The sequence below is a fragment of the Passer domesticus genome, chromosome 3, assembly GCF_036417665.1.
Source record: "Passer domesticus isolate bPasDom1 chromosome 3, bPasDom1.hap1, whole genome shotgun sequence".
In the NCBI taxonomy this organism is placed as follows: Eukaryota; Metazoa; Chordata; class Aves; order Passeriformes; family Passeridae; genus Passer; species Passer domesticus.
In genome coordinates this window covers 92,067,817-92,084,320 of record NC_087476.1, presented here as the reverse complement: position 1 = coordinate 92,084,320, position 16,504 = coordinate 92,067,817, and the positions used below count along the sequence as shown (strand labels likewise).

Sequence of the window (16,504 nt, the reverse complement as noted above, 5' to 3'; positions counted from 1 at the left end):
GAAAGACTGCACTGAACTGAAGGAAACATCTTAAGCAGTGAAGCACAAAGGAAATGCAGCATATTGTTCAGTGCAGACTAATCAATTTAACAACCAAAATATAACTTTTGCTCATTTTCGTAAATAAAACCAGAATCATTGCTTTCTAGGGATGATTAAAAAAAGTAAGAAGCTAGACCTTGATGTGCATCATACGCAAAAACTAGTACTTGTTATTTACATAACAAATAATATATATATATATGAGAATTCCAGCAAGATCAAACCAAAGAAATTCATCATTCAATGCTACCCATCCACATCCCTGTTCCTCACCTATCCTGAAATTTCCATGGGAAGGAACATATGGATATGTGGTCATATTCACAAAACCCAGTATCGCTTTATCTGATTCACCCATATGGATGCAGACTGCAAGAATCCATAGGCATGGCACTCCTTAACTTTCCAGTGTTTTATTACTAAACCATACAAACATTTTAATACACTCTTTAAGTTTTCCATCGTGTATTTATAGTTTTACACCTTCAGTGGTGCTTCCACCCTGAACTTCACCTCCACAGAACAAATGCCATCACTGCAGCTTCCTGAACTGACAGCAGCTGCTGTTGTCCCAGGTGATGAGAGTGGGCCCTGGGAAGCCCTGTCCCACCTGTATCACTAACGAGGACTGGAAGACCAGCTTACCTGCTCTTCAGGAAGACTCCTGCCTTACTGAGAATCCCAGGAGAAGAGGTAGCAAAAGCCCAGAGCTGGAGAGAAAGGGAGCAGAGCATAGAAAAGCATGCACTGCACAGCTGCAGGTGTGCTGGGAAAGCACAGCATGACTTTGGGACCTCTGCTTGTTGCTCATGGTAGAACATTCTCCTGGTGTCAGCATTCTCCTGACAATTTGGTAGAAGAGTCAACAGTCCCACTCAGGGTGGCAATGGCGTTTGTTTGCTTTTCCTTTAAGTGAGGATTTGCCTATCTTGCAGGTTTCTTCCCCTCTGTACCTCACCCTCCTCTTTTGTGAAGGGCAGAAACCAGATGCAAGAAATTTGAATGATTCAAAGCCTTTGAAAAGATGGAATCTCACACAAGGAATATATTCAGCACATTGTGACCTTCTGCACCTGCAGCTGGACAGAGACTGCGAGGAATGGGGAAACATTCGGGTATTTAATACATTATAGCCAAAATAAGTTTGTATTTCTCTCCTGACTTCCAGAAGAAAGCTTTTGGGCAGAACCCTGGAAGGGAGACTGTACTTTGCAGCAGGACAAAGATCTGTTTGTAACACTCTGCCACTCATCAATTAGCTACAGAAGGATAATGCCAGGTCATGAAAAAGGGAAATGTCGTACAACTTATGAGACATAAACAAGAGCAATATTTAGATCTGACAATAGTATACATGATGGTGATACTTATTTATGCTGATACTTATTTATGCTGATACTTATTTTTAGACAGACTGGGAGGTTATCAAAAAAGCACATGTTAAGAAGTTCTTTCAAAATCACAGACCCAGACACTGAAACTGTGGTGACAGCATCCACTTTATGTACAGAAGGAACCAGAACAGTATGGAGAAAGACACCGCAATATTTTATTTTGATTATTTTATTTTTTTTAATCTTCAAAGTTTTCTGCCTCAAGACAGGAATGCATGATAGATAGAAATGGCTCAAACATCTTCACATGAAACACTCTTAATCATAATTCATTCACAATTATTTTTCTAAAACATCTACAGTTACATAATCCCATTTCCATCCATTATCACAGATTTAATTATTTGTTAAACAGTAGTTGCCAGCAATTGAAAGCTGTAAGGCTTTTTGCATATTAGTAGAGTCTTCTGAACTACACAAGAATATCGCAACTCTAACTCTCACTTACATGGCAACCCCAGGTGACAGATGTTCCAAAGAGAAATGTGTTGCTTATGTGGAGTTCATAAAAATGACAGAGAGCTCTCTGTGCCTCGTTAGCTCTACTATCCCTTCTCCTTTACTAAGATTATTTTCTAAACCTACAGCATATTCCTCATTTGTAACCAAGAACTTTGATGAGCTGATGAACTTTATCTTCCACTGCTGCTATTTGGCAAATTTGCAAGTCAGGCATACTAGAGCTCTCCAGTAAAACTATGTACAGAGCACAGTTTGAACAGATGGGTCGCTTGGAATCCATATCTCCCTCCATTTGAAGGGAACTACTTTGAGGTTCTCTGAACTGTTGTAAACAAGAGGATATTTTTTTCTATATATATATATGTGTGTATATATATATTTATATATTTTATATATAAATGTTCTAAATGTCCTTTGGGAGTCCATTTGTTTTTACCTTTCCAAATGATGACTAAATACCTGATCTGTAGCATTTCTCCTGAGAAGATACTAGTAAGGGAATGACAGTTTTGATGCACTTTGGAATGGCACAATCACGTAAACGTTTGCACAATTAAGACTTATGAACTCATCCAAAGTTTCTAAACATGATATTCTAACTAAGAACTAAAATACCAGCACAATGCAGCAAGTTAAAAAAGAAAATTCTATGTAATCAAAATATAAACAAGTACATAGGAAATGGATATCTGCCAGTAAATCTATGTCTTTTCTAAAGTAGGAAATGTATGCACTTAAGAAAAAAATGTAGCCATCTGACAAACTTCGTAAAAAAAAGTACTTTCCAAATGCATAACAAATGCCAAGATATCCCGTAACTGGCCAGGTATAGCCACATGAGAGCTGCATGGCTTAGAGCAACCTGGGGAGGGGTGGGGTGGAAATAAAATCACAAAACAATAGATCAGCAAGTCTAGGGAAAACAAAACAAAAAAAAAAATCACATCATCATCATCTAAATTACTGTATGCTTACATCACAACTGCTAAAGGAGCCATGGGAAAAAACAGAAAGTAGAGATTGCAATTTAATGATTGTAAAGAATTACCTCTAAAAATTCAGAAGAAAAAAATATCAACTTACTAATTCTAAGCACCAATTTAATAATTTAAGTTAACTGTATTTATATTTTTCATACTAGGGATGGAGCAAGTTCTGCTTGAAGGCTTAAAGTTTAATTCTGGAGCCCATCTGATTTCTGTGTTCTTGTCACACTTCTTCTGCTGTTCACATCAAAGTCACTGTAAAAGACTCTCAAGTTTCCAATTCTCTAGGCAAGCAATGCTTTGAAGAGACAATTATGTCTTACAGTTTAAGTCAACTTTCAGGTCATGAAAAGTGAAACATGCCAGTATTTGGTTAGTCTGCTAGTTAAGAGTCTGTGAAAATGGAACAGTCAACGCCGTTCCTCGACAGGATTTGCCTTAGAACTAGCAGCACCCAGGGCAGACCAACTTTGAACACATCCAGACTCCATGAGGAATTAGTAGTGTTAGAAAATTGCATATGTGTTAGATCAAGAAGGCATTGCCATACATGTGGCATTGTTACATTATTTTTCCTCTATTTTTCTCAAGGAAAAACAAAGGAAAACAGCCCTCCAGAGAGCTTTTTGGTTGTTTTTTCATTCTGTTTGTCTTTGTGCCTGGAAAAAGCAGCACAGTGCTTCCCAGCTGGAACAGCTCAGCGCTTCCCATCAGCTCAGTTCTTCTAGAAAGCACTTCCACATAGTTAAGGTGGTCTACTTCAGCTAATTCTCAGAGCTAACCTTTTTTCCAGTACGTATTTCATGCCACTTCCTGACAGCAATTTCAGAACTGAAATGGATCTACAGTAATGTCCACTACTAACTGCGACCAGATCTTGCTACAGACCATCAAGCCAGGCCCTTGGGATGGTTCCACACATTGAACTGAAGCTCAGACTAAAAATCTCACTGAAACTCAAAATCTGGAGTGGTCATGAATCTCAGCTACTCTTCCCTATTTGAACCCTCACCCTTGTAATGAAAGCACGCACACCACGGGAAAACAACAACCACCTGAGCTGGGAGCATTAAGACACTGGTGAGTTATCCTGCTGCTCCTCCGTGACCGTGGACTCGCTGTGCTCCTCGCTCAGCTCGTTGGAGGGCTCCTCGTAGCTCGGCTCGGCGGGATCCAGGCTGCTTCCCTCGCTTTGCTCCTCGCTGTGCTCCTCGCTGTGCTCCGCAGACTGCTCCAAGTTGCTCTCCAAGGACGCCGGAGAGCTGCCAGTTACGCTTTCGTTTTGGTTCATTTCGTTAAAAGGCTGGGGGAGATGTGCAGGAGACTGCACAGCGTTTTCACTGGCAGGGATGGGCACTTTGGTGGCACCGATATCCAGGACAATGTCATTTGGTGGCAGAGTTACCTTCTCCACGAGTTTCCACTGAATAATACTCATGTCTTTCCCTCCAGTTGAAATCAAGTGACCGTCGCTATGGGTGAAGCTGACATTTGTCACATGACTACTGTGAGCACTGTATTTGTGACTTGGGGCCTATTGAAAACAAGCAGAAAGATTAATCACATGTCGGCTGGAAGAGCACATGATACGGAAATTTAAAACTACTAGTATTTTTGCTTAGCCCTTCAAGAGAGATCTTACTTCACAAAAAAGTAAGGAATTCTATTTCTATTAGATTTCCCACAATACTTCCTCTCTTCTTTGAAACTTGGAATAGATTTAGATCTTTATAGAAAAAGTAATGGACCTCACACTAAAGGCAGCAAACACAAAGCATCAGGCCTTGTCTCCAGAATTTAAGGATATATTATTGACACTTCTTTTAGGCATACTGTTTTATATTTATACTGTTTTACACTTTCTGTTTTATATGTAAAATTAATGGAGGTTCTTGGATATAAAAGTAGTATTTGCCTACCAGACTCCAAAACAATTATGCTGGAAGCAAGGAAAGCTTCAGGCAATGTAAACAAGCACATGAACTAGACTGGTCTAGACTTACCTTTGGCTTGGAACAGGGATACTGAAAGAGATGGACCTTACAAAAATCATCAGCCACTGCTATCACTTTTCGGTTATGGGATCTGACAAGGGCATTTATGTCTGTCCCATCTGATCCTTCAGGCCAAACTCCTAGGAAAGAGTACAACAGATATTCAGTAATGGTGGTTTTAGAAACAAATCAACAGAGAATTCATGAACAAAAATAAAATCTATAAAGCTGTGAGAAAAGGCAAGATGAACAAAAGGTAAGACAGAAATTCAGATGTAAAATGGAGCATGCATTGCATTAAATATCATTAATATTTTGCTAGTCTAATGCTGCTCCCCCCACCCTGTTCTCCCAAACCCTCAGTTTCAGCCAGGATAAAATCTTGGGCTTAACATTTGTTTCCTGTTCAAGACCTCAGTCTTGTTTAAACCTTATCTTTAAGTTTGCTGCTAAACTGGTAACTCTTAATACTGTCATTAATGCACAGACATTTTAAAAGCAACAGAGATGTTGAAGCACAAGGCAAACCCAGGTACTGTACATTGTGGTCCTAATGGTTTCTTCTCTGGTTTCATTTGTTTGACTTCTTGTACTTTAAATCTTAGTGTTTGTGAACTCAAAGAAGACAACTGATTGATGGTATTCTGCATAGAAGCCCAGCCTGTGCAAGTTTCATAGATGTAAGTGCTGTTAAGTGCTTAAGTACAATTCAATATGGTTTTAAGTCAAAAGAATGACACAGATATGTCCAGAAAATAGAGTAACAACATTTCCTAGATGAAAAACACTGATCAAATTTGGGATGGGGAAGACTCTAAACAAAATTATTTTAACAAAACCCAAAGACATTAGAGAGTCCCATTATAAAACAGACAATTCATATCAGCATGGAAAGCTGAACAAAAAGTAAGCAAGGGATTATAAGATATGCCAAAGGTACCAATGTTTTCAAGATCAGATTTGGGTTTCTGATTAGGTCTAGGAGTTAGTCGGAATTTTCCCCCTCAAATTTCACCCCCAGCCCAAAAAACTCTCTGTCCAATTGACCAAGAGGGCTGTTGATTATCAGATATGAAAATAACTTCATCCTCCCTTATAGTTGCTGACTTCAAAAAAAAAAACAACCAACAATGTGCTGTCTACTGTTTTATACAGCACAAAAAGCCAACTCAGAATTGCCTTATCTTCTTGTTTTTAAGCAAAATGGCAAAGAGCATTTAACTTTAAAGCTGTTTTTCCCATTCTTCAGTGGGTGGAGTAAGAAGTTTATTTTCTCTAAAGAATAACAAAGGAAGCTTGTTAAACTTGTTACAATGCCAATAAGCTACATTGTAGGTAATTTAATAAATAATGACATTAAATGCTAAGGAAAGTATTCAGAAACATCCTAGTGTTCTTACATCAATTAAACAAAATTGAATTAAGAATTTATTACTATTTAAGAATTTTCAAGTAGTTCAACATGAATAAATTTTACCTTTCCTCATTCATTCTATATATGAAATACTGTTATCATGTGGGATTAATAAATGCCTGAAGTTTCAGCTACCACCTTAGGCAGGCTTTGACAAAGAACTATGCAATTTCCTCTTCTTTTTAATTTCCTCTTCCTTTTCATTTAAGATTAAAAGAAATAATATTCAAAATTGAAGCTTTTATTAAACATCTTTTATGTTTACCAAGTCCTTTAGCAGCTCCAAAGGTTAGGCAGCCCTTTGTCATAAGACAGCAGGATTTGCTTTCAATGCATCAGGCAAACATGAAAAAAACCAATACATTAATATGACTGAGTCTTGAATTCTTAAGATAACTGCAAAAATTCTTAATAACTGTAAAAATAACAAACCCCCTGAAGTAATAGGACTTCATTATAAGTCACAACAGCAGCACTTCAATTTTAACAAATTTTGCTAAACAGCAGTAAGCCTCTCAAAAGAAGCTGTTCAGGCAAAACTGTGGGAAATGTGCACCAAACCCCAGAGTGACTTCAAGTGTTGGGGCTGCAGAGTGATGACACTGCTGAGCCAACAGCAATAGCCAAAAGGAGTGATGCTGTTCTTATCCACACCACAAATTTCCATCCTCTTCCTTCTGCTGACAACAGTGTGATGCCTGATCCTATGGCACACTACCCACAGAGCTGAACCGTAAAACATATACCCCCAAAAGCCCAAATCCCACAAACCTAACCCTCTCTCCCGAACATCAGTGAGCAGCCCCCGGCTTGCTTGGATCCCTGAGCCAGCTGACCCTTGGGTGAAAGCCAGGTTAGCAAATATCTGATAGGTTGGCTTAGCTGCATTGTCTAATTTAGTGGGAAAATACTTGCCTTTGTTTGAGGTCAAACCATAACTTTTTTTTTTTTTTTTTTTTTTTGTTTGAGGTCAAAACATAAGATTCTGCAAAGGGTGTCAGACAAGCAGACAGTGTTAAATTAGGTCATGATGAATCTTGGCTAGGAAGTTTAAATATATTCTGTTGTGCTCTGTAATACCATCACATTATCTGCTTTATCTATTGCATGCCCAGGTCCTCTGGCACACTGAAGATTTTGAGAGCAGTTGAAACTAATTAAACTTCATTTAGAGTGGTTGAAGTTTGTATTAATCCAAAAGAAAATGCAGACAGGATCAGGAGACTTATCCACTTTCAATAGCAATAGGTAAAATGGTTTCTCACAACAGGGGTTATGGGAGCTGCTCATGTTCAGCCTGGCCCCAGTCACTTATAACAGCTTCTATCTAACAGCTGTCAAAAAGACAAAGCCAGTGGATGTGAAACCAAACTCTTTCTTCACTCCCACATCTCACCTCCTTAGGTCAGGAGTAAAGGACACTTCTGGGAAAGCCTTGGGATTCAGAGAGTTGCTGCCCCTATTCTGCCTGCTCTACTATCAAACGTAGTGGTAAAAGCTCAGTAGTAACATAGTCTGCTACCTCCATGTTTCTAGTACATTTAAGTACTCTGTAAAAAAAAAAAAAAAAGTGAAATGTTTCAGCTCCAAGCTTATTCCACAAGGAAAATGCAGTCCTTGCAAAGTGTTTTCCTTGCTCCTGGCAAAGGCATCATATTAGCATCAGAGTTTTGCCTTTCACTTTCTGTGGCCTCTCCTGAATCTTCTGATACTCCACTTAAAAAAGGCTTCTGTGCTGCACTATTACTGCAGTCACAGTAGCAAAGTGAGTGAGGAAATGACTGCTGTGGTCCAATTCCTTGTTAGCCTAGGCTTACATGATCAGAGCATCAGGAGATGCTTCTACTTCACCCAGACCGACTGAATAAAAACACCTGCAAATACACAGTCTGGTTCACAGTTCTCAGCCTAACGGAAGCCAATACTGTCATACAACTAGCAATAAGCAACAATATTTATCTCCAGAAAGAGCATGCTCCTTTTTATTTCTGCTACATACCAAGCTCCAAAGAAATCAGAAATATTTATGCAGTCTATGAATTAGCTTCCTTCTCTGACCCCTATATTTTTCCTATTCTGTCTCAGATCTTTGGTACCCCAAAAGGAAATCATGCCTGGTTATTAAGCACCAAATGCCTTCCACCCAACCAATATGCCACACAAGTGTGTCAGTGTTAGCCCTCATACCAATCCTTTGAGGCTACCTGCTCATTAAGCACATGACAGCCCTTAAATACACACAAGATGTGTCAGAGGACTCACACTTCACTGATTTTCTTCTATCCTGCATGTAAATTGGTATTCAAAGTTGACTTCCTAGTAGCTGTGAAGAGAAGATTTGTAGATCTAACCCTCACCTCTAAAGAATTTGCTGATTTATTTGCTTTTGATATTTTGATCAGAACAGAGGCAGGTGCCTGATCTCAGAGGTGGAAGAGAGATGTTTCAGCACCCTGGTCACACAACTTCACTGGGAGGCTGAATCTTACTTTTATACCCCTCACAGAGGGACTCTTCATTTATGGCCAATAGAGCTGCCTACAGCTACAGCAATTTAAACTGTTTTGCCACAGTCTATAAGAATAGTACTATTAAAAGCAGATCTGTCAGCTTTATAAAATTGTTTTTGTGTATTTTAAAAATAAACTACTAAGTAGAAATCTGTTAATGCTTCAGAGCATTTTTATTCTTTACAAACAGAGTGTATTACCTTTGACTACAGGTATCAAAGTGCTGTCATAATTTTAATTTATGAACTATAACCTACACTTGTAACACTCTTGTTCCTGTCCCAAAACAAGGTAAACAAAGGAGAATGCACATGTGCCATATGAACACTTTAAAATATAAGCCTGTTGCTTCAGTGCCTCCATACGTGGTAGCCTAAAATGACAGTGGGAGAGTCAACCCCCTAACTTCAAGAACTAAATAGAAATCAATTGTACATTGTCTAAAGAACACTTGGTGCACTTTAGCACAGACAAATACTGTGGTCAGTCACTATGGCCTGTGATCTCAGCATCCCTTAATAATCATTAACAGTGTGCTTTTAATGACAAATTGAAGCAAACAAAAACACAAAAGCACAGTGTTAGTAGCTTAAAAGCAAGTTAAACAGTGCTTACCAAACACTTGGAAGCCTAGCACACAAGTGTACGTTGTCCAATCTATATCCTTACAGTCAGAACGATTCCTGATTAGCTTACAGCCACTTGGAATGTCCCCTGTAAAAAAAAGTGAATGATGAGTCATGCAATGCAAAATTTTATTTCCATAGGTGCTCTTTGAAGAGATGCTAATGCAGTAAATAAATGCACCTTAAATCTAATCTGGAATTAAACTGTAGAGGCAAAGACAGACCAGCACCTTTATCAAATTCCATATACTTGAAGCTTTACTTGGTTTTTATGAGTCACATTTACTTCTCATTTCCCTCTTCTGATAGCATAACCTCAAAACCACTTCCCTGCAACTTGACTACCCTGCTACTCTACAAAATGCTTTAATGTAGTCTGTAATATAATAATTTATTCTTCCTGCTAGCTCCACTGATGTGCTAAAATTCAGTAAATCATTCAGGAAGCTGTGTTTTTAAAACAGTGAGCAACTACTGCCAGAGAAGCCTTAGACTGCATGACAACTTTTAACTAGAAAAGGAAAGACTGTCTTGCAATACACCAAGCTAGTAATAATGGGTCACGGTTCTTTTCTTCCCCATACATGAAACTATAAGCAACAACACTTCCTTTTGATAGACTGTACTATCTAGATTTGAAACCTAACTTGTGACAGGCAGAAAAAATATGTGAAGGTGACGGACATTTAAACTGTTGGCAGTTCTTGCCTGTAAAGAGAAAAAAACATCCATCCTCTTCGACCCAGTTAAAGCCATAGGAAGACAGGAATAAAAAAAAAAAAAACAGACTAATGCACTACTGATGTTGAACTTCTGGCATAACCACTATGTGTTGCATTCATGTTTTCACATATTAAAAAAAGATAAACACAAAAACATTACTATCACTAACTCATTAATGTAGCATTAGTTTTCATCACCACCAGCCAAGATAACGTTTCAAACAAGAAACCCCAGGAGAGAACTGTGGCACCAGCCCACTGATTTTATTCCCCCAAAATAACTGGTATTGTTGACACTAATTAGACAACTGTATATATTATTTTCAATCTACAGAACTTTTGGCCAACATCAAGTCCTAGAGCCACTTGTCCTGTAAATTCTACACTGTTAAACTGATTTATGACCTTGTAAAGAAGTAAGCTATATTTGGCATTGCCATTAGGTAACACACAGCTCTGAATAACATCAAGATATCAGGTTACACAAGTTCAAATCAGTCCCTTTGTCAGTAAGCATTTTGTACAGTCCTGATCAAACACACTTTTCTAAATACTCCGACAGCTAATACATATTTCTGTTTCCAGTGTATTTAATTTCATACTTACAGTATAGTATTTCATAGTCTCCTGAGTTTGACATTATATACTTGTTGTCCGGGGACCAGTCAAGGTGTGTAATATAGCTGGAATGTCCCTGAAGGAGAATGCAGTAACACCAGTGTGAAACACTTGATTTTAATTGAAAGTGAAGCAGAAATTGCACCCATAAATGGGAGAGCTAACAGCAAAAAAAAAAAAAAAAAAAAAAAAAAAAAAAAAAAAAAAAAAAAAAAAAAAAACCAAAAAAAAAAATCACCTTCCCACGTGCCCCAGGTCAGCTGCAATTCACTTGTGCGCCTTTAAAGGCTCCTTAGTACCACTGCCACACTTGCTAACAGCTAAACAAATGCAGGCTGGGCATCATGCCTCTCCAACTCTCCCTTGTAAAGCCTGGCCCTCTTGGACTCCAGAATGATTTAATCCTAGAAGGCATGATGCTGAAATATGGATGAATCCCAATTGATACTGCAATTAGGGACATGCACATTGCTACTAATTGTGAAAAGCAAGTAACCTGCACAGGATCAGTTTTAGAGCCTAACAAAAAAGTGACAGACAGGATTTTTTAATTTCTCTATCCATTTAAAATAACTTCCATTAAATGCACACATGCAAATAACCCTTGTTCATCCTAAAAACTTAGGATACCTTAATTAACAACCACCAGGCAGAAATATAAGATCATGGACTGGTGTTACAAGAACATGTTTCTAAGCTTGTTGAAAGTCTCTGCTGTGCTTTTTGCATTGCATCATGTTAGCACCAGCTTTGAAAGGTGTCTGCTGTAAAGGCACTGCATCATCTTTACTAAGAATCAAAACCCTTTGGTCTAGTTGCTTAGTTAACACCATTAAGAGCACACTGAGGGTTAAGCACTGGCTTTGGTTAAGCACCTGCTTTTGAGGAAGAAGACGGATGCAGCTGGACAGAGTATTTTTTCTGTGCACAAACTTCTTTTGAGGGAACTAAGAGTAATAACAACAGTAATAATAAAGCTATGAAAGGCTCCAGAAAAGCCACAAATCTATATAAGGTAGGAATCATGGGTAGCAAATTAATAAAAGTGATATCCATGTCACTCTTCCTCTTGCACCCTTCTATTTCTTCTTACTGCTTCTTTACCCCTTGTAAGACCATCTGTTTTCTCCCTTTCACAGTCCTTCTGCCAGGAAATAAACTGTCACATCCTTGACTGACAGATGTCAATCCATGTCCCTCCCTCAGTGGGCATTACAAACAAGAGGTCCCTAAGCCCCCCAAAGGGTCTCTTGGCACAGCTGGCAGCAGCCACGCCAGGGCCATGCAGAAGCTCTGCACTGGCTGCTGTACCACCCACCATGCCAGCATCTTCCACAGAGAACACTAAGAGATCCTGATTGCTTCCAGAATTACATATAGAAATACACCTGTGTCCCATCTCCCTGTTCCCAAGTCCCCTGTGAGAGACTGCAAAACCACTTAGGAGAAAAGGTGGCCTTTGTGATTTGTTTACTTATGCAGGAGTCTCTGCGTCAAGCAGAGGAACTGTGTATTGACATAACTGCTTTGCAGTCATGGGTAAGACATATGAAACTGACATGCAAACCTGGTATTAAAAACAAGAAGTGCACAATTGGCTAGGATTTTTTTCTCCCCCGCCTTATTTTCCAAGTCTTCAAATTTGCAATTTAACTCCAACATGGAAAAGAATTGGTCAGTCATTTACTAAATCTGGGGGGAGGGAACAAAGCAATTGGCCAGGGGGCTCCAGGCTGCAAAATCCCTTCAGGCAAGGGATCACCAAATGATGAACTGGAACACAACATTGTTATCATATTTGCAACAGAAGGATCCCGCTTTCTATTAAAATCTTTCTTTGGTAGCTGGCCACCAATAAGGCAACATTTTACTCTCTCCCTTTCTGTACCTTTATATACAATGAATGATTCATATCATTACCAGCTACAAAAACTATCTGACTAAATGGAAACTCCTTCTTCCATTGGCAGTGTTTATCTGTTTCAGACTTCAGTGGTGCAAGGTTCAAAATGCCCACAGCCTCTAGGACAAGCACACTAATGACTTCAGTGCACCAAATACTTCAGAGTGGCTGTCTATGTGGCTTTCACCCCACAGCCCTCTGAGTAAATGCCCAGCACTTGCTCTTCTTTTGCTAAGGTGTCTCTGATGTAAGGCAAAGAGACAGCAGCTGCTGCCCAGGAATTGCTGACATGCTGGAAGTTCAGCCCCACACCTTCACACTGCTGACTGCATAGCTGGAGCCCTCAAAAAAACAGCTGCACTAGTCAAAATGGTTGTTTTGGCTCATCTGAAGTTCTGATCACAGCCAACTATCCCTTGCTGTGGAAACAGGCCCACAGGTCTCTCTAGCAGCAGCAGAATGCCTGGCTGCGACTGAGAGGGGATTTAAACCTAACAGCAGGCATACAGCCCTTATGCACCAGCTAATGCTGGTTCAGTAGATAAAAGCCTTCTGAAAGAATTCAAGTAATGTATTCAAGCTGGAAGAAACAACCAGAAGTTGACTACCAGGAGGACTGAGTCATACTATTTGGAGGTCACCCGTGAGGCTACTGAATGACAGAATGCCAGAAGGATGCAGTGCCAGGAGAGTGCTCCGGGTCCCGAGCATGCCTGGGTGTCTCCCTGCTTAGCATCAAGCTGGTATGGGCCCGCCAGGGAGCACAGGGGAGGCGCAGGGCAAGTGAAATTGGATCTGCAGGCTCGCAGTGAGCTCCGGCAGCTCCACATCGCTGCCTCCTGCACCAGCTGGGAGAGTCAGGGAGCTCAGCCCCGGCACAAACCGTGCTGCTGGTTTTGTATTCTACATGCAGTCACACACACTGAAAGGAAAAGGATAAGAGAAATCTGCTCTGAAGCCTTGACATTTCTGGCTGGGTGTAACAATGCTCAATACTCCCACACCAATTTTTACAAACCTCTTTCCTGCCAAGCCAGCTGGATAGAGTGACATCCAGATGTTGGATTAAACTGTAATATGCTCTCCACATACATAATGCACAGAAATAAATTATATTAAATATCTTCAAAGAGCTCACAAAGGCTTTGAAATACATAGAAAATTAAACATTATCTATGTTAGGATTAGCCATCTCTGAGTGATTTTATATTCTATGGTTAAAAAGTAAGTGTTGAGGTAGGATGCTGCACTAAGATGCAGACATCCTCTGCCATCCCCACCAGCTCCACTGGGGCCCTGGTCTGAGTTCCCTGTGGGCTCTGCAGGGATGGGGCAAACCCAGTGCTGCTGCCTGCCCTGGCAGACCTGTGCCCCCCACAAGAGCTGCACACAGGCTGCTCTGACCCCAGTGCTCTAGTATGTGTCACATTTCGAAGGTGAACCTATTCTTACAACATAATTTGCAAATCTCATTAAGTTTCACTTGTTCTTAATGTAAATACTTTCACTAACCTTAAAAGACACCTGAACTTAAGGCCAGAATGTTAGATAACTAAACACTTCGAGAAAAATACTCTGGTTAGCACTGGGAGAACCTCATCCAATGTAACAATAACAGACTCCACTACCCATGCTACATTTAGACCTATTTATCCTGGGCCAGATCCCTCAAGTTCCAATTCTGTAGCAACAGTTACAACTGAAAACAATGTATATTTGCAGCCCCCAAGAGTACACATTCTAATGGAATTACACCACCCTAATATTATGCTGGTTCAAGAAGTACTTTACCAATAGGAGGAAAAAATACCCAAACAAATGTAATATTTTCCTTGAACAAGTTCCAGCATATAGGTACAAGGCATTTCTCCATCTTACTGCTAATTTTCCATTTCAGAGAAAGAAGGCAATAATCTAATAAATTAGTCATATCTGATTCAAAAGTGATCACTGCACACTAAGAGATACAGTAGCCATGAGAGACTGAAGTTTAAAATCAATCAAATGCTGAAAAAAACCCATAAAACATATAACCAAAAAGAAAGAACATCAATCTGGAAAGAGTTTCACTGCTTAACATCTAAATGTATGTGTACCATCAAAATGCATGTACAAGATGTAATAATCATGTAAATGAGTATTCATGCTCCAAAACTTACAGTGCATTTTCCATATCTGCTATACTTTCTTCCATTTTCTGTTACTACATAGAGGTAAATAAAGTTGTCGTGGGATCCAACTGCAAGTAAGGTGCCATCTACAACACAGAATATTTGATATAAATAAATAGAATGTTTGTTTAGTGAGTTTTAATTATTTCAGGTTTATTACTAAGACTACAGTCTCAGTTAAACTACTCCTTATGAATTGTACTGAAGGACTCATAACAGTTTACATTATGTTTCTTTTCAGCTGTATCTGTTTACTTTGTGGGTATGTTTTTTGGACAAATTCTTATGCAGTTTTTAGAATAAGTGTTCAATGGACAGGATATAAACCCTCAGACTGCACCGGATTTCTGAAAGCTGTTGACAGCAGGCAGACTTGAGTTTTATGCATCATAAAAATGCAGAAGAGTATTTAGTCTACAGATAGCTTAACTTTGGAGGTGAGGACTGCAAATAAATCAACACTAAACATAGAAAGATGTGGAATTTTCAAACATTATAAGCAGTTTTCTATTCTGTCTTGTCTCCATTCAAAAAAATATATGTGGACAAGAGCTGCCACAAATCACAATCAAACACCTCTAAGTGTCAGTGAACATCAGTGATTTAAAATAAATTGCTGTGCTTGGCACATGTGGCAGCATCAGAGGAACATTTTGCTCGCTGACATTGCATGTGAGCCAAAAACAAACAAGAGAAGGATTTACAAGCGTGTTCTTCCATCCTGTTTTAACAGAGAGGAGTCAGCTTCTGACTATTTGTCATATCATGTCTGAAGAGGAGACTCAACACTGGTTTGGACTCCATGTAATCCCAGAGCAAACACTTCACAAACAGCTCTGACTTCCAGACAGGCATGAGCTTAGTTTTATGGGTTCGCATTAATGAACTTGAAAACTAACTAAGAAGGATATTAAAATATCACTGAAATATTAATAAGCTTTTTACAGACTTTCCTGTTAACCAGTCAACTATGCGAGAACTTTTTTTGAGGGACCGAAGCTAGCATTTTATTATGACAGCAAAGTTCAACATGAAGAAAAAGCTGAGAAAGGTGATGGTGATGTTTGCAGTTACAAAATTCCAGGACTTAGTACACACAAACAAATCCGTAAGCAAATCTTCAGTTACACATTAAACATTTGAAACTATTTTTTCAAGGCTGTGCCTTTTCCAATGCCTGAGGGCTAATTTAACACCATTTAACAGAACATCCAATTGGTTTATCAGAATTATTCTGACTGTACAAGTCTGCCTACCTATTGAGTAGCGCATCACCGAAAGCTGCTCGTTGCCATCAGTGTGTATTGAAACCAGATCCCTCGTTTCTGCATCCAAAACAAACCACCTACAGAGAGGAGAATTCCAGTAAGTATCACTTCCACTAAACAAAAAAAAACAAAACAAGTAAAAGAGCCATAACTGCTGCCTGCCTTCATCATCTTATGCTAGCCCCTCAAGGGGAGCATAGATAACATCTGTTTTTAACAGAACACTTTTCTGGTTCACAAAGCACGACAAGTTTCAGTGATATATATATATCCAGTTTCAGATATAGATATATTTAGTTTCAACAATATATGAAAGATTCTAAATGCCATTCATTTTTTTCCCCTTTCCTGAACACTGTAATAATCACCAAAACATCTACTGGACAATAAACAT

At 39.2% G+C, this 16,504-nt stretch overlaps 1 protein-coding gene across 6 annotated transcripts in view; it reads right to left on the bottom strand.

Annotated features, from left to right (window-relative positions):
* Positions 1-1,589: 1,589 nt before the first annotated feature.
* EML4 (EMAP like 4) overlaps positions 1,590-16,504 on the bottom strand; it is a 146,846-nt gene continuing 131,931 nt past the window's right edge. For all 6 annotated transcript variants that reach the window (XM_064414379.1, XM_064414380.1, XM_064414378.1 and 3 more), the window contains 6 exons: positions 16,099-16,187; positions 14,831-14,928; positions 10,757-10,844; positions 9,418-9,516; positions 4,888-5,018; positions 1,590-4,418 (listed from right to left, as the gene is read on the bottom strand). In XM_064414379.1, the coding sequence (XP_064270449.1) occupies positions 3,954-4,418; positions 4,888-5,018; positions 9,418-9,516; positions 10,757-10,844; positions 14,831-14,928; positions 16,099-16,187 (970 nt within the window). In that variant the 3' untranslated portion in view covers positions 1,590-3,953. The remainder of the gene's footprint in view (positions 4,419-4,887; positions 5,019-9,417; positions 9,517-10,756; positions 10,845-14,830; positions 14,929-16,098; positions 16,188-16,504) is intronic.